The 18,504-nt window shown below is 41.8% G+C and overlaps 1 protein-coding gene across 8 annotated transcripts in view; it reads left to right on the top strand.

Annotated features, from left to right (window-relative positions):
- The window catches only part of usp47 (ubiquitin specific peptidase 47), an 88,521-nt gene that overhangs the window by 56,354 nt on the left and 13,663 nt on the right, over nucleotides 1-18,504 (top strand). For 2 of the 8 annotated variants that reach the window (XM_087134606.1, XM_087134605.1), the window contains 13 exons: nucleotides 6,955-7,161; nucleotides 8,941-9,057; nucleotides 9,885-10,080; nucleotides 10,583-10,679; nucleotides 10,893-11,038; nucleotides 11,522-11,661; nucleotides 12,355-12,444; nucleotides 14,576-14,769; nucleotides 15,332-15,410; nucleotides 16,118-16,353; nucleotides 16,843-17,021; nucleotides 17,776-17,888; nucleotides 18,233-18,337. In XM_087134606.1, the coding sequence (XP_086990732.1) occupies nucleotides 7,057-7,161; nucleotides 8,941-9,057; nucleotides 9,885-10,080; nucleotides 10,583-10,679; nucleotides 10,893-11,038; nucleotides 11,522-11,661; nucleotides 12,355-12,444; nucleotides 14,576-14,769; nucleotides 15,332-15,410; nucleotides 16,118-16,353; nucleotides 16,843-17,021; nucleotides 17,776-17,888; nucleotides 18,233-18,337 (1,797 nt within the window). In that variant the 5' untranslated portion in view covers nucleotides 6,955-7,056. Of the gene's footprint in view, nucleotides 1-170; nucleotides 354-5,380; nucleotides 6,588-6,954; nucleotides 7,162-8,940; nucleotides 9,058-9,884; nucleotides 10,081-10,582; nucleotides 10,680-10,892; nucleotides 11,039-11,521; nucleotides 11,662-12,354; nucleotides 12,445-14,575; nucleotides 14,770-15,331; nucleotides 15,411-16,117; nucleotides 16,354-16,842; nucleotides 17,022-17,775; nucleotides 17,889-18,232; nucleotides 18,338-18,504 lie in introns of those variants that run through there. The other 6 variants (XM_022250263.2, XM_087134604.1, XM_022250259.2 and 3 more) reach the window with 6 other exon arrangements.

Here is an 18,504-nt window from a genome sequence, read left to right as displayed (position 1 = left end):
TTTTTGTTTAATTATGAGGAAATAAATGGTGATTTCCCCCCACTAAATTGCAAACAGAACTTTTACAAATATGTATGCGCCCAATTGGGCTTGACTGAGCCACATTATGTGGTTTACATTACGTTGGAGACACGCACCTTTTGGGCTCGCTCTGCACAAGGTTTTTGCGCTATGCGTTATTAGTACGGGGATAGCTTCGTCATTTAAACACTGAAACGGGGTGGTGGGACTTACAATTTCCGGGGAAAACCGTAGACAATAGTGTCTGAAAAGTTTGTCAGAGCAAAACCCATTTGCCAAAATAAAATGACAGAATGGTCCCTGTAAACCCCACACAGCTTGTGCCATTTGAGGTGAGTTTTTGAAACATAACACCGTCGAGGCTAAAGTCGTGAAAATAGTGATCATTTAATGAAACATGTTCATGTTCCAACGTCGTTTGTCATCATTGTGCGTCATTTGGTCATGTGCAGAGTTGGTTGACATGTGATATATAGGACATTGTAGGATATGTTAACACATTATTTTGATATAAAAATGCTCATTGACGCTTTGTACCCCTGGCCCAAGAGCTATCACTGGTATCATGGCTATGGAGTTCTTTGCTGCGGCTCCAGTGTCAGTCATGTCAGTGTTATGTCCACGACTTTTGAACATGCTGGAACAGCAGAGAGACATGGAGCGAGGCAGAGTGCATACTAGGCTTAATCTCAATTACACTGTCATGACTGTTAATAGGCCTATGCCATGGGCCTGTTTGATTCACATGGATCCGGGTCACAATCAGTGATCTGTCATGTCTGTCGTAGCTCTACTGAATGGAGTGTTAGTATTCCTCTTTTTTTGATTTTGGATGGGATCGTTATACTGACGCTCCACGCCCATACATATTGGCATAGTAAGGTGAAAACGGTTCTCAAAAATTCTAAAGACTCACCAAAAATACCTCTATCACCACCTCCTGGCTTCCGTAAATGCCAATGCCAAACGGTTGGGGCTTCAATAATATTTCTGACTTCAAAATATGTCGAAATCCGACCATTTTTGCTCGACACGCGCACAGCACTTGAACTTTCCGCCGCCTCCTCCCATTCAAATATGGGCATGTAGAGTTTCTGGCGCAATAAGTCTATGGATGAACATGGTCCTCCAAGACGTACGCATGAAAGGCTTTATGTGGTCTGGACACAAGACTTGTTGATCGCAATGTTTGGGACTGCTACCAATGACTGTTTCCTGGTCAATACGTCTTGTGCCCTGACTACATATGGGCCTCTCCTGCGGTTTCCTTGGAGGACCATGTTCGTCCATAGACTTATTGCTCCAGAAACTCTACATGCCCATATTTGAATGGGAGGAGGCGGTGAAAGGTGGCTGTACGTGTGTCGAGCAAAAACGGTCGGATTTTGACAGATTTTGAAGTCAGAAAAATTATTGAAGCCCCAACCATTTGGCATTGGCATTTATGGAAGCCAGGAGGTGGTGATAGAGGTATTTCTGGTGAGTCTTTGGACTTTGAGAACCGTTTTCACCTTAAAATACGTACGGGCGTGGAGCGTTAGTATGACGATCCCGTCCAAAATCGAATACTAACGCTCCACTCAGTAGAACTAAATCTGTCGTTGGTTCACTGAAACCTGCCAGAACATGCTTCATGGGTAGCACGAACCAGCTAGGGATCATGATCCAGATCTGTGTGAAACAACTTGGCCCTATGTATCTTCATGGTCTTCATGATCTTGGAGTAGACGGGGCGGATCCAAGATTTTCAGAAGGGGGGCACAGACTGGGAGGGCTTAATCGCATCTATACCAGTGACCAGTCATAGCACCGCGGTGCACGGCTTGAAATCATTTGGGGGTGACAGGAGTACAAGAAAATGTAGGAGCTGCATTGCAACTGGTTATGTTGCTGACAATGCAAGCTGTCAATCTTCCATTGTGTGTGGTGTAGACGAGCAGCATACTTATAAATTTCACCAATTTAAGGCAAAGTGAAAAACTAAGCATGTTGGCATCCTTTGCCACTTAGTATTTGGGGTCACCTCAATATGTTTTTTGTTCACATTTTTGGTAAAAACAACAAAAATGTCAACTGATTAGGCCAAATTGGAAAATGACATACATGTACTTGCAAGGAACTGTGGAACTTTTAAACTATCATTAAACTCTGTTGGTGACTCTGTGATCTCCAATTATGCCAGTCCAAACATGTCTTCGATTGTCAATGAATGGCTATGGCTGCACTTTGCACACATGACTATGGAAGTGCAGACAAAAAATCATCTCACTGAGATTTTGTTATTGTTGTTTTATGTTACCTAAAGATTTTTTTCTACTATTAAATAAAAATCAACCACTTCAGTGGTGTACCTTTATGTGGCAAATCTTTTGCAGATTGTGTTCTGTGTGACATGCCACAGAATTTTGGTTTTTTATCACTTGGGTTTTCTGATGACAACACTTTCTGAGGTCACGTTATCAGAAAGAGCCAGCGATTTGCCCTGTCCATGAATAGGTCTGCAGTAGCAGTCAAGCTAGCCTGAAAACAGGGTTTGTAGTGATCAAGATGGTGCATGCAGTGCGTGCAGCATGCATGCAACAAGTGGTTCCAATATGATGGCTCGAACCAAGGTCTTTAGGCAGTTTTTTTCATTTTGAAGCGATTTTGCGGTGTTTTTTTGATGGGCGCCACAAAAATTTCAAGAATATAAATATCGTATATCACTCTAAATAGCATTGCTTTGTGGTGTCCATTGACAACTGTACTCTTGCCCTGTGTCCTGCGTGCTCTACCTTTGTAACAGATATACATGTAGATTGGACAGGTGTAAATGAAAGTGCATAGTTTTCTGTGGGTACAGATCGGACTACGTGTACCCTCCTCCCACATTATGACTGGGGAGGTGTAGGGTTAAGGGGTGTAAGGAAATGTAAGTTATACTGTACCTTGTACCTCTGTGTCAGGACCAGTGCTCCCGAGTGTAATGCAGTGTCCAGCAGTCCTGCCCCCCCCCAAAGCTGTCGGAACCAACGGCAGAGCAATTTTTTGATTTAATTCACCCCCCCAGTCTCTGACACAGCTTTACACGACTGGCACCAAGGAAGGAACCTACAGAGGGATGAAACCGTTTGTGGCGCAGTGTGTGAGGACTGTCATGGCTGTGTCATTTAACCTCTTGTGTGCTGAGATTCAGAGAGGCAGTGCATGGAGCCCCATACTGGTTCTAAGGGTATCCAGATTCCAGAGCCTTGACAAATAAGTAGGAATAACTCGGTGTACAATTTAGAAGGCTTTTGACACAGATGACCTACGATGTAGAATCAAGTCAACGCAACTTGTCTAATGCACACAGGACATGCAAAATCTGAGACAAAACTCAGTGTACATGTACAAAATTCCATGGGGTTGTCTAAGGGGCATGGCTAACTCACAGTGATACATGTAGGTCATTTCATTGTGACCACTGGCATGACTAGAGTAATAATAATAATAACATAGCATTTTTTTGTACAGATTCCAAAAATAATGTTCAAGTACGCATTACAACTCACAAGCTACATGTACAATATTAAATACATATATAAAATAAGACTACATTAAAAGACCATATTACCAACATTAAATGTACAACCTTAGTGTGCACTTTTTTCATCTTGTCGCAATTGAATTTGTTTTTTTTGCCCGGCAGTAGTGAACTGATACCATTTACATGTAGTTGTTCAATTCACCCATTCTGACCAAGTGCTTGCTTAGCACTTGGAATTTTTAAGAGAACACAGTCGTAGGTTGTACTAAGTCTGAATTCCATTTTGTGAATAGATGTACATACACTTGTGATTTAATTGAAGTACCCATGAAAATAATGGCACTGTACATGTAAGCATGACACCAAATGAGAATTTGTCTCAGTAAAATTTCAAAGCCCCCCAAAGCAATCACTGTGCATGTTCAGCTGCTGTGACAGTAGCAAGAGCATATGGCGTGCGTAAGCCAAGGACTGGTTCATGGTTCGTTATGCACTGCCTTATAAATACATATACATGTAAGTGCTGAAATGTTCAAATGTCTGATGTGTTAACCTTGCACAAATCCCTGGCTGTTCTACACTGACACTTACTGCTTCAGCATACAAGAGTTTGACACTAAAAATAGAACTTTTCATGGTGTACATGTAAGATACATGTATGCAACACATAAGCCCAGTTTCTAAATTTCCAATGTCTCAACTGAAATACATGTAGCTTGTTTATGGCTGTGAAACATTGATAAGAGTGCAGACTGATTCTTGCCTCTTAATTACACCCATTTTGTCTTAATTTTTCCTCAGCACTACATGTATGCACAAAAGTATTGGTAAAATGCAGTGTCTTGGAAGCCATATCTTGCTCAACAGCAGCCAGATTACAAGCAGTAGTAAATTCTGCAGGGAATTAAGTCCAGGACATTGTCGGTTCACAAACATGGGATCAGTTACCAGTATTTCCAAGAAATATGAGGGGGAAACAGTCCAGTCAGAAACCAACATTCTGGTTCCCTTTTCCTCAGGGATTGTCAATAGTGCTTAACGTTGACACACTTTATACTTTCAGATGCCAAAAATCATGAGTAGGTGTACCGGTATGTAGGCAACATGTACATGTACATGACTTGAGTAATCTGACAGCCCAAAACAAATGAACTCCAAAAGTGTAGACTGAATTGTGTGGAGACTGTTTTACATGTACATGGCTTACACCGTATGCGTTTCCTATTACATGTACTGGTAAGCATTCTGCCATTTCTGACCAGAAAGAATGACCTTGCCTGCATGATTGGTTTAGAATGTGTACATGTACTAACATGTACAGTAATAAAGGCAATTTGAATTTACAGTTATGAATATGAAAGTGCAGTTTCCATTGTAATTAAAAATATGGAAGCCATAAATTCCTAGTGGCCGAATAATTTGCCAAATGTATTCACAGGTTCACTCCTAATCGGAGCAACTTATGTTTTTTTACATATTAGGGCAGCTGTAGTAAATTCTGTGATTCTCATATTCTTTTTTACATTAAGGGAGAGTCTTGATTTTCCCAGAAATTCTTAAAATTATCATTTTTTTTGGTAGGAAATTCCAGACAGGGTCAGCAGCATGTAAAAAGGGTTTTGTCCCCTCAGATGGACAAAAGACGGGGTCAGTGGCCTTAAAAAGTTTCTTTTTCTGCCTTCGTTAGAGCCAAAAATAGGGGTCTTTCAGAAATGAGAATCATACATTCCACATTTAGAATTAACTACGGATACCCTTACACCTTTCATTCTGTTTACCTCATCCTCCAACCTGTAGATGATGCAGACTAAGAAAAAGAAGGAGGGGAACCCCTCCCAAAACATACATGGACATGGAACTAAACTGAACAAAAACCCCTTCCCCTTTATAAACAGTTGTTTATCAAAGGGAACTGTCTGAAACCCACATGTACGCACATTTGTTCCCCACTAGCTGCAAGAAGAGAAACATACCAATATGAGCATTCATGTACCTCAACCTATCCCCAATGCTTTCGGAGATGGCTTAATATCCACCCAGGCATTCTAGAGGATTTTTGCAGGATTATAAAGCAAGGTACATGTACATTCATTTACGGGCCAGCCCACCCTACTGGCACATGTACTTGAATCTTGCATGGGGCATTTGCCATCCTGAAAGCTCACAAAGAATGTGTCATTTGTTTGATTCTTGCTTGGTACATGTAGCAGAAGTTATGGGAGGGCATGATACTTGTACATGTTCATGTATGTGTTGTGAAGGTCTCCATTAGAGCTGCCTGGAAAAAAATCGTCACTCCTCTGTTTGTTTCCAAAACTCCAGGTCAATATCCTCTCTATGCACTGCACAAAATAGGTGCAATAGAATCACCCCAGACAGCTCTTGTTCAGTTTGCCCAAAGTGATCTTTTCCGGACAAGAAGGGATGCAACTTGCTCGGGTTGTGTGTGTGTGTGGTTGTGTACAGGCGTGTCATACATACACACTGTAGAGTGTGTAAACGCCTTCAATCATGGACCTATAACAATAGGGGACAATAGGGTCCACGGTTGCCGAGGAGTCCACGGTTGGAAAACGTGTACAAAACATATGGGAGGTCTTCCGAAAAAGTTTGAACAAAAGAGGAACAATAGGGAGTCCAGGATTGAAGACATTTATACTCTTGAGTGTGTGAGTTTGTTTCTGCATGCAATGGGGACCCTGAACAATAGAGGACAATAAGGTCCCCGATTGACAGAGGGTCCCCGATTGACAACTGTGTACAAAACATACAGGTGGTCTTCTAAAAAAGTTAAAGTACAAACAATAGGGGGTCCCCAGTCGCAGGCAAATACACACTTACTGGGGTGTGTGTGTGTGCGGGGAAAAGACACAGCAGTTGGGGTTTCGATTGTTGCTTAGTCATGAAATGTAGCAAATCACGACAGGTGAAGACAGATGTTGACTGTACGTGGCTTTGCCTGAACTTGAAGAGTCATGCTGGTTGTTCTGGCAGTTGCTTGAAAGGATTGAAGAAACTTAACTCCACTCCTTTCTTGTTTACCTACAACACTTTACAGGTACAGTATTCTCCCGCATCAAACCAGGCACAGTAAAAAGAATCATAGCACGAAATTCACGTGACTCTCTTTCGTCTTCGATACTGGTGCTTCCGAATTGTGTGAAAAAAGTGTGTGGATATTTTTCAGTTTTGTTGTACGTGCTGTATACACTGTACATACATGTACCTGTTGGTACAGTTGCTATAAATTTATGTTCCTACCCACACAGTGGAGGGATAGAAGTTATATCCATTTAGAATCAGTAACAGTGCGTATTGAATGAGGTTTACGCAGTGAACGACCGTCACACACTGAACAGTCATATTTCATGCAACTGTCTGATAGATCTCAATTTTGTGGTTTCCATTTTTGGGTTATGCTGCAGTTCTGCCATGGGGATGATCAGCGACTAGCTCTCTGCATAATCCGGGACACCACAAACCCCCAGTGGAACAACTGCAAGATCACGGTCACCCTGCCGCTCAGCATGACGGCACGGGACCTCTGCGAGGAGATTGCCAAGCAGGCCAACTACGAGACCGACACTTTCAACTTGGTCTGGCAACGAGGCGCTACAGAGGGCAGTGATGATGTAAGTTGTGTACTCCAGATCTCCATCCCTCCTATACCTTCTTCAGATGCATCAGAAGCTATCTGGAGGTTTTGGTGGATTTTGAAGCATTGAGACGAAAATGGAGCTCTGGTACTGTTCACATTGGGCTTGATACTTTTGGAAAGGTTTCCTGGAGAGTGGAGGATTGTGAAGGATTCAGGAATGCTCCAGGCAAAAATGCTTGGGGATTTAGTGTTGATCTTTTTCATCCAAGGCTGTCCAGAGCTGTCAAAATCCAGTCTGTTGTTGCGCTTGATTTTCAATGATACAAGCACATTACTCTGTAGCACAGCTGCCATTACTGTCAATGGGCTTATCATCAAACACAAAGAATGTGCCTTTGGCTTTTAGTGGATTTAGGTGTGGTTTATGTACATGTAAATACCTTTGGGGTTTGTTTTATTTCTGCTCTGAATGATTTTCCCAATCTCTTGCATGTCAGATGTTTTGGGATACTTTGTCCAGAGTGTTTTGGAAAGGGACTTAAAATGTGGGTGATATTTGTTCCTAATTTCAGGATTTTTACATAAGGACTTTCCTGATTTCAGGATTTTTCAAACAATCTCTTTTATAATCTGGAATATCCTAAGTTTACCATTACAGTGATTTTTGTATAACAGTTGATATCAAACACAAGGAATGGGTTTTTAAGGGCTACCTGTAAGTAAACCAGTGAAGGATTTCCTCTGTATTGCTTCGCATTTTGTAACTGGTTTGGGGTCAATTCTGCAGCTCGTTTCCAAATTGATACAATGTACATTGTACATCACAGTTGCCAGATGCAATTTGCATTAGAATTTTTGATGGAGATTTCTAATCAAAGAATAAGAAACAAATCTTTGGAGAGCTTTGACAAATGGTTACCTGTACAATTATTGGTAGAATAAGCTGATAAGCCCCACTATGTGATTATTGTACATGTATAACAGTGACCACACGCACGAAACATACATGTACCGTACGTGTATACGTGTAGGTAAGCAGACAGCACATGAAACTTGGAAAGTTCGCTGTGGAGTACATGTAACGTGCAGCAGGCATGAGATTGGTTCCTGCCTCTGTGCTGCGACACTGAAAGATACACAGAAGACGGACTGCAAACCAGACTCACAGTGTAAATCTGTGTAGACCAAGCTAGGCCTATGTCTTTGCTCCATTGAAAATATCCAGAGACACATTAATCATAGATGTAGCCATAGCTCTGCAAGCCATACATGTAGGATTACTGACCAAGGTTGATGGCATGCACATGGTTAGTGATCAAACATAGCAATGCTGCAGGTGTATCGTTACTTGCACGAGGTTTTTCAACTGAAAACAAAGTCAAATTCAAATAACCAAAGGTCCTAGACTACAACGTACATGTATGATGGAAGGTCACAAAATTTGGTCTTCCTCTGGCTGTACATATTTTAATTTTTTTATTCTTAGGCTGCATTAAAAAAATTGTTGATTGTCCCCACCTGACAGACCAAAATGCCCTGACCCCCAGGTTTTACTTTTTAATAATCATCAGTTTGCGTTTGCGGTACATGACTACACAAAATCATTTTTTTTGCTATACAAAAGAAAATTGTGTAGCAAATTTGTTACACAGATTTTTGGAAGGAAAGTGCTTAATGTAAACATGAGTGTGTACCACAGATCCTACGCTGCTGTGGGGTCCTCAAACCCTCTGGTGATTATTTCATGGATATTTCATTTTCCTCTAATCACACCCCTGTTAAGATCAATTCACCTGACGTCTAATTGGCACAGGTCCTAATGAGTGAATGTGGTCTGCAAACGCTTGAAGAAGTTGGCCTTCTTGCTGACCGAAAGAGGAACTTTTTCCAGATCCAGGACAAGGATGGCATCCAACCTGTGCCCATTAATGTGAGTATGCTGAATACGGGCGATTCACAATAGTGCACCTCCAAGGGTTTGCAACGTATTTGCCAATCACGTGCAAAAGTTGTCTACCATTTCCAAATGCGCATTGGGTTGACAGATTTCGCGCATTGTGATTGGTCAAAGCGTTGCAAACTCTTGGAGGCACACTATTGGGAAACGCTTCTATCGCTGATGGATATTAAGCTCATGACTTCACTTGAAAGTGCAGCCATTTCAAACATTCAGGTCGAGTTCGGGCGGCCTGTTCTTGACACGGGTTTCTTGTTCTCGTGGTGGAATGGCGGGAACATGACCGAAGAACACTGTTCTCGGAACAGGATCACACACCACCTCCTCTTTAGGGTTTTACAGGAACACACAGAAAAACTCGTGAGATTTTGATTTTTGAACAGCTGCAAAAGTAGAGAGATGGCTTCCAAAGCCAGAGACAATGGGAAGTTTTGCAAAATTAACACGCATTATTTTCCATAACACCGGAATGAATGTTCCTGTTTAAATAAAAAGAATTCAGCCCATCCAAAATTTAACTCTCAAATAACGTACATGGACGTCGCCATGTTGCATGTTGCTTGCCACTTACTAACAGCAATAACTGGTTGTTTGTTGCCTGGCGTTCGAGCGACCGACCCACGAACAACAAATCGAGCTGTTCCTTAGCATACAAGAACAAGTCGCCCGAACTCGGCCTCAATGTGCAGTTGTTTGACCGCAAGATGGCCAGGGTAGGTTGGTTGGGATAGTGGTACAAATCATCTTGGAAGTCAAGGCTTTTTGACGCAGCCTCAGATTATTGTTGATTCATGCTTCAGGCTGGCGCTACCGGCATCACCGTCACCGACAGCCCTGATTACAGAGCTACCAGGGGAGACGCCCTGCTGGCATCGTGCGACAAGAAGGATGACACCCAACCTCTCATCACAGCACCCACCGTCGACACCTGTGCTACATTCACTGAATATAGCTACAGTTCATATGCCTCTGCAGTTGTAGCTAAATCAGAGTCAGGTAGGGCTATGCCTATGGCAATGATCGTCACAATCGCTCTGGTATAATTAAAAGTATTTGTGGAATTCAGCCATTTTCTTGTGTCGTTTTGCTTATTTACAATTTAAACTTATGATATTGTGTACCTTTCTATCAGTTATTTGTCCAGGCATTTCAAAACAGATGGCTTATGTAATTCTTATGGTTCTTTATATCACTTGATCTCTTGTGAGTTTTCAAAGGCAACTACATACATGTACGTGTACCATAAGTAATTGTTCACTGTGCATTGTTTTAGCTACAGCAGTGTGAACAGCATTTCCTATCTAGAGATATAGCTTCACAACATTTTGACCTCATACATGTAGCTACCTGTATTGTAGTCGGGTACCATTCTGGGTACTTTAGTCCTACACCACCTTAAGAGGGTGAGGTTTAACATTTCTATAAAAATGATTCATGGTTCTTCACTACTGTGGTTGCTCAATATGTTCATGGCTTCCCCACCTCATATTTTTTCTAGGCTTTGTTGGCTTGATCAACCAAGCCATGACCTGTTACCTCAACAGCCTGCTGCAGACCCTCTACATGACGCCAGAGTTTCGAAACGCGCTCTACAAGTAAGAATCAATCAGGTTGTTCAGGGCAACATGCTTACATGCAAAACCTCTCTGTTGATTAGTTGAGTCTAGTTAGACTGCATTTTGTGGACAAATATTACAGTTGCATGTAAATTACTGTTCAGCCTAAAAAATAAACACAAGTAGTTAAAACATACATGTAGTTTGAAACCTGTAGATGACACAGAGTGATAATTGATGTGCTCTTGGCAGGTGGTGCTTCGATGAGTCTGTTGAGGATCCCAGCAAAAGCATCCCTTACCAGCTGCAAAGACTATTTGTGCAGCTGCAGACCAGCAAGAAGCGATCCATTGAGACCTACGACCTCACCCGAAGCTTTGGATGGGACAGCAGCGAAGGTGAGGCATTGTTTGTTAGTCAGTGCTTCTTTTTTATTGTTGTTTCATCAAAAAAATCAGTCTTTGCGGGTAAATTTTTCATGGAATTCTCTTCAAGTTTCCGTCAAATACCAATTTCCAGTTGACTTTCTCTTTGGCCATTATGCTGTTTCTTATCAGTGTCCCACAGTTTGTACGAAAAATTGTTGTAATTAACTAAAGATTCTGAATGAACAAAACATTGCGATAGTTGAAATAAAGTCAAATAATTCATCAGTGGGTACAAACAAAACAACTTGATAGAATTATGGGGTTTTCTTAACGCTTCTTGTTCTGTGAATCCCTAAGCTTTTCAGAATCGACAGTAGCTTTCTGCCTGTCTGACATGCTGCATCCAATTCATACCTCACTTCAATTTTGTTACCTTGGTGTCACACGACCTCCATTTGGGAACTCTTCACCATTTAGGTTTTGGTTTCGTGCCTTTTTCCATTCCTTGTTTAGCCTGGCATCAACATGACGTGCAGGAGCTATGCCGTGTCATGTTTGATGCCCTTGAGACAAAGTTCAAGAACACCGAGAACGAGGATCTAATTAATAGACTTTACCAAGGTCAAATGAAGGACTACGTTAAGTGTCTGGAGGTAAAACAAGTTGTTTTTAAACATCTTCTCCATTGTATTTTCTTCACAGGCGCATCTGTAATCCAAACAATTGCAAAGAGACAACAAAAAGAATCGATATGCCATGTTTATTAATCACTGCATGCATTTCAGTTTGTCTTCACATATAGAAGGCTTGACTTAACTGTTACCCCTCCCAAGTCCTTCAAAAACCACTGGGTGGGGTGAGATGTTTTTGTAGGATTGAGGAAGAAATGTTTCAGGCACTTCTACTTTACATGGTGGGCTTGTTGCCCCTTAACCCCTTCATCCGGCGGCTTTGTGTGAGGATTAGTGCATACTTCTGTTCATCATGCACCTGCAGTTTCAATGTGGGCATGTTGCTGGACAGAGCTTCGTATACTGCAGCCCAGCAGTCATGGCCAAAAGAATCCCGGCGTGAAGGGGTTAAATCAAGTCTAACAACACGCTGTGTTTTTTTTCACCAAACCTTTAGGGTCAGGGCCACAAGTTTAAATTCAGAGACTGTGCTTTTGACTATCTGCACAGTCGAGGATTTTGGGGGGATTCTGGAGAGGTACCCTGAAGAATCCATTAGCAGTCAACAATCCGCTTTCTTGAGTACAGTCAAGTTTTTACATGGAATTACCAAACTGATATGATGAACCTTTGATTCGTTGACTGACAAGCAACTCATTCCTTGTTTTGTTTTAGTGTACCTATGAGAGTGCAAGGAAAGACAGCTTTCTGGATATACCGCTCGTCATCAGGCCGTTTGGCTCAACAAAAACATACGGGAGTGTGGTAAGTGCTTAAAGAAAACAGAACTGTGATCAATTCACTGTGACTTAGAAGTTCACCAATGCTAGGGTCTCGAGTTACAAATTATTTATATGAGCTGTAACAGTCATTTGCAGGTTTGGTAACTGGAGCACCATTAGCATGGATATCTTTATGTTGATCCCTTGCAGTCCTTCATTTTAACCATATACTGCCCGGTAGCCCGGTTTCGGGCACATAGGCAGGCACATACTCGGAACGAAAGACCGAGCTGCTGGGAATCGCTAACATTTTTTCAGTTGTCAATAGAGGAGGAAAGCCATCATTGTTTTGAAAGATTATACCACTGTTTTTGGCATTCACCACGAGCGGATTACCACTGGGGGCAAAAGCGCTCTGACAGCACTTCAATGATGAGTGATACAATACCACTGCATTCTAATGTGGCCCCTATTGAAAAGACGCCAGTAGCACACTGTGCCAGTTTCGGGAACAAAAACTTGCGTAACATCGCACAATCTGGGCTCTTTTTACCAGGCAACAGGCCTGGCTGAAATATGCTGGCATCAATAGATGTTGTCTGTTTGATTAGAGTAGAAATCAGACAGTCATTCGTGTGGGTGTAAACGTCCAGTAAACGAAGTTATGATTTTTTTTAAGAATATTGGAAACGGAAAATCTTGAAAATCTCCTGATTTTACGTCACGCAACTTCAAATTCCAGCCGGCAGCAAGTGGTTAAGAAAATCCAGGAGAGCTACATGTATAAATCGCTCTTCTCAAATCTCTCAGGAGAGCAAATTGCTCTCCTTAAAATAAACCAATTAAAAGAAGTGGAAAATGAGGTCAAACGATAGTTTGTTCCCTGGAGTCTCTTGTTTCCACTTTTTCTGATGGTTTGTAGTGTTCTTGGGGCATGCATCATCTCAGTGCTTGTTTTCGTTTATTTGAACCAGAACTTTTATACTTGCGAATTAAAAATTTAGGCCTGACTAATGTTACATGTAAGTTTCAACCTACAATTCAACACAGTTTAACAGTTTAATTGAAATAAAAGTGGAAGTGAGCCTTTTGATCCTGATTTGAGCGTTTCTTAAAAAGAGACCTGAAGGGGATTTGGAAGTTTAAACTGCACTTCAACTTTGTTTAGTTGATGCAGACTGTAACAAACCCACCTCAATTAAATAGGAAAACGTCAAACCAGCACATGTGCATGCATATGCGAAGGTGACAATGTTATGGTTCGACACGCTTGGGGTTCCTGCTGAATTCAATGGGCACATGCTGTATGTATGCACGGGGCAATGTTTTCATGATGACTAAAGCTCATGGTACGCCGCTTTCTGCTTATGCGCCCTGTGAAAAAAATTGATGCTGATTGGCTCTTTTGTCACTGAAAAGTTTGTACTGACCAATAATAAAACACGTAACAGATTACCAAGTACAGCGAAACCGTGCAAGACATACATGTGTGTGTACATGTACAGTGTGCATGCTATAAGTGCATGCAGGGCCGGCTGGCCGCTCAAGCCACGATGATCATATCCATACAATAATTATAGGCCTAAGTATATAAGTCGCGGCTGGATAAATGTAAAATCGTAAGTTACACACCAATCACAGTCCTTTTTAGGTGATGTTATCAACTGTTTTGTCATCATTATTTGTAAAGTGCCCATAGATTTTTTTGGAGCGTGAATTTTTACGCTCCTTTAGGAGTGTTGAGGAGCGTGGTAGGAGCACCTGCACTATCGCACTCCTTAAAAATTAAGGATGGCCCCTGACCTTTTTGTCCATATTCGTCATTATTGTTATAAAAAAATTAAATTTATGTGTCTTTTTCAGTATTTACATGTACTTGTACCTCTATCCACCTTAAATTTTGCCCAAGTTAGGATTTTTCATGTATGTTATTTTATTTGCCCATACTGCATGCCTGCATTAAACCCTTGCTGAATGAAGCCCCAGTATAGACCAGCCAGTTACATGACATTGAATCAGATGCCCCTTGAAAGAATGTTCATTGAAAGTATCCAGAATTTTCATTTTAGTTCCTGCACAATGGATGATTTTGGAGGATTGAGGAAGATACCTAGTAACAAAAAATTTTTTCAGACTTCAAGTTTAATACCCTCATCTTTTGATTTCCTCTGCAGCAAGAAGCCTTGCAGGCCTTTGTCATGCCCGAAACTCTAAAGGACACCAACCAATATTTTTGCGAGCATTGTAACAAGAAGTGCGACGCTCACAAGGGTCTCAAATTCCAGTCCTTCCCCTACGTTTTGACCCTGCAGCTCAAGCGGTTCGACTTCGATTACACCACCTGCACGAGGATCAAACTGAACGACAAGTAGGTGGTCAACATGCAGTGCTGTGCAGTTGTTGGTTTTTTATTGTCTAGCGGTTGATGTATCTCTAGGTCATTGTCATTTACTTTGATCTGAAGGGGGTAGCGGTTCCGACCATTTGGGATCCACCAGAAACTTAAGAGGATTTTGTAGGATTAAGGGAGGCAGAATCTGGCCATGGGTACTATTCGTGGGTTTGATTTCTCCCGTAAAAATTTAAGTAGGAAGAGTTTCCCACTGGGTGCCTGCACAGTGGATGTTTCAGAGGACTTTAGAAGTAGGGCAGGGTTTGCCAATATAAATCAAATGATGTTTTTCAAAAATGACAGGTTTTAATCAACATAGTAACCTTTTCTTTAAAAGGGAGAACATTTTCATTGTTAGTATTTTTATTCAACTGATTTTTGTCAGCTTTGCACATTTGAAACAGCAAACCCCCTATTGAGCCTTTTTTGCAGTAGAAATAAGAATGGATGTCTATACCAGTTCCATACATTTTGACTGTATCACTCATATCCGAATTCAGGATTGTGAATTGGAGAAATTTTTTTTCATGTCTTATAGAGTCACCTTTCCTGAGCTGCTCAATATGAGTGACTTTCTGGAAGATGAAAAACAAGAAAAAGAAGAGGTAGGATTTCAGGTCAGGGCAGGTCACTGTTACAGTCACCGACATTACAAATTATTGATAATAACAAGCCCCCTGATAGTCAATCCAAACAGGATTGACTCACAAAAAGCGTATAAACAGTGATTCAGATAAGACATAAATAACATGCACACAAAAAAAGTCACGAGAAGAGAATATACATGCATTTGAAGTTATCCTCTAAGTAAAATGGATAGTCGGTACAGATACATTTGGCCATTCACAGCTCAATACCGAAATGCATGCATGTGTAATGCGTATAAAAGTCGGAATAATGACCAGAGAGTTTGTGCAAATCCATAAAATCCCTGTTAACAAATATGCATAAAAGCCTACACAATGGGCAAAAGTGTATAAAAACTGCACCAAGCCCAGACAGTTCCATTAAAAATGTACTGCACTCTCCCCTGGAATTTTTTAAGTTTTAGGGGAGATACTTTTGCCTCTGTTCCCTGCTTTATTTCAATTCTTAACTGGTTACTGATAAATCTCAGGCAGAACCCTTAAACAAGGCTTAGTGTCTTTTTCTGGTTCACTTCTATTTAGGGCCCTCCCTCTCCCTTTTGTAAATGCCAAGCAACCCACTCATTGCTGGATTCGTCACAAGGTTTGAGTTGTGTTCAGCATCCATACGCAGAAGTTTCAATTCATTATCTTCATCTGCATAGTATAACTGACCGATAACAATGGTGCTTTCGCAGACACATGCCCAATCAGACGGGGAGACCGATGACTTTGAAAGTCCGAACATCCTCGCTGACTCTGGACCGAATCTCAGCCCTGACGACACGGTGGACGAAGGCATCGACGTGGAACAAGCCAGCCAGGTCACGGCCTCCAGCACACCGGAGGCAGTCACGCCATACCTGTATGAGCTGTTCTCCATCATGGTGCATTCGGGGACAGCCAACGGCGGCCATTACTATGCATACATCAAGTGAGTTGGCGTGTAGAGTCTTCCCTTTAAATAGAAAAATTATTTTTGCCCTGAAGACTTCTGGAGTGATTAATCTAAATTTTTAATATGTACGCCGTCCAATGGACCTTTATATAATAACATCACAGATTATTTTAGGTATGCTTTTGTATGAGGGCTTAATGGATTGGGTAAGTAGTGTACCTCCCTGTATTGGGAAAGCGCAGAAAATGTGACGTCATTATATTGCAGGTCTATTTTGTGTGTATTCTTGAACTAGATCAGTTCCAGGACCGGAATAATCATTGCAACATTGCATTTACTGAAAGCTGAGAAACAAAGAGGCCTTTAATGAGCCTCTTTAAAATAAGATTAGGTATACCGGCTAGTTTTTCAAGATTATCATAGAGACTGAAGATAATATGTGTGTGAGGGTTTTGCTTTTTTTCCAAATACCCCCATTTAGAAATAATGCAGAACTGTTTTTAGCATTTCGTTGTCCCCTCCTAGATCTTTCAGCGACGGGCAGTGGTACTGCTTCAACGACACAAGTGTTACACATGCCGGCCAAGACGACATTCGTCGTACATACGGTATCGAGGCCCTGCCCGGTCGAAGTGCCCCCAACAGCACGCTACCTAACGCTTACATGCTAATGTACAGGCGGGTGGAACCAGACAAAAATGCGGGTGCGTTGGCGTTTTCCTTCAGATGATTGATTCTTTGAACGGGTGATCCCGTTGCTGGAGCTGATTTCTGTGCTGTTGCAAAGAGTGCAGGGTCGAGAGGACCCAACCCAAAGAATGCCATTTTGTTACAGTTGACTCAGACCCAAAGAATGCCATTTTGTTACAGTTGACTCAGACCCAAAGAATGCCATTTTGTTACAGTTGACTCAGACCCAAAGAATGCCATTTTGTTACAATTGACTTAAGTGCCTCAGAACTGGGCTTGGGGCGGGATGACTTGTAATTATTAGTGAGGACCTTTGATGACTTTGAGGACCTGCTAAGATGTGTGCTTTGAAGACTTCTGAAAGAAATGCCTTTGTTACAGTTCATTTGAGTAGCCCTTTGGCTTGAGAAGCATTGTAGTCAAGTCCATCATCACAAGTCCCTGCCAGTCTCTGCAAGTCCAGGCCATCACAAACCAATCATTGGCCATTAGAGTCACAAGCCATTCAAATGAATGTTGACAAAAGTAATCCTTGTCACTGTTCACTCTTTTACTAGTGACTGATTTCATAAACAGTGACTTGAGATAAGACCTGTGAAAGGACTTCTGATGGATTTGACTGCCATGCTGGACATGACCAGAGGGGGAGGGGAGGTGAACCTGTGATTGATTTGTAGAGACTTACATGTACCTTCAACCCTGATGTGCTGTTATAAGTACTCACTGTTACTGTTCCCAAGCCCAGTCACATTTTTGTGTCTCTGGTAGGTTTTGTGGCAGTTGAACAGTTCCCATTACATATCAAGGAGCTGATGGTGAGAATACAGAATGACGAAGAAGAAGAGAGAAGACAAAGGGAGCTTGACAGAAACACCTGCAAGGTGAGGTGCCAAGAGTCTGAATTAGCAATGTCATAATTAGGCAAAACACATGACCCTGAGAGAACGGGAAGGTCTTGTGGTGACATCACACCTCTGTAAGTTGCATTAAGTGTGATGATAACATTTTACTGCAGTCTTTATATTGTAGTTACCGATATACTGTTAGACACTGTTGGAGTCTGACCACTGTTAGAAAAAACACCATTCAGGCTGTTGATCTGCTCTTTACATGAGTGCTGTGTGAAGTTTTGGTCTCCGCTTTTAAGACGTAGACTGGCAAAAAACCAGTGCGAGTGCCTCACACTACTCAGTGTGCATTTCTTGATGCTGGTTTGTCCCCTCAGATCAAGTTGTTTGGTGTCCATCCACTGACTGGGAAGACAGTGGAGGCGAGGTTGGAAGTGCACAAGGACAAGACACTCAGAGAAGCTACAGAGATTGCCCAGAAGGTGAGGGAGTGAAAGACGTGTGTTGACCCTCAGCCCTAACCCCTTAGGGTGTATGTAAAACCATATTGAAATTGGACTGTTAGGTCAAGGGGAAGTGGTCAGGAGGGTAGGATCCACCCCTTCAACATTTTTTTCGATGTCAATGCAATTTGTTTTGTGCACTGAGT

Source organism: Acanthaster planci, linkage group LG03 (genome assembly GCF_054643075.1).
Source record: "Acanthaster planci isolate LZ-2023a linkage group LG03, COTS_SCS, whole genome shotgun sequence".
Taxonomy (NCBI): domain Eukaryota; kingdom Metazoa; phylum Echinodermata; class Asteroidea; order Valvatida; family Acanthasteridae; genus Acanthaster; species Acanthaster planci.
This window is presented reverse-complemented; position numbering and strand designations above follow the sequence as displayed.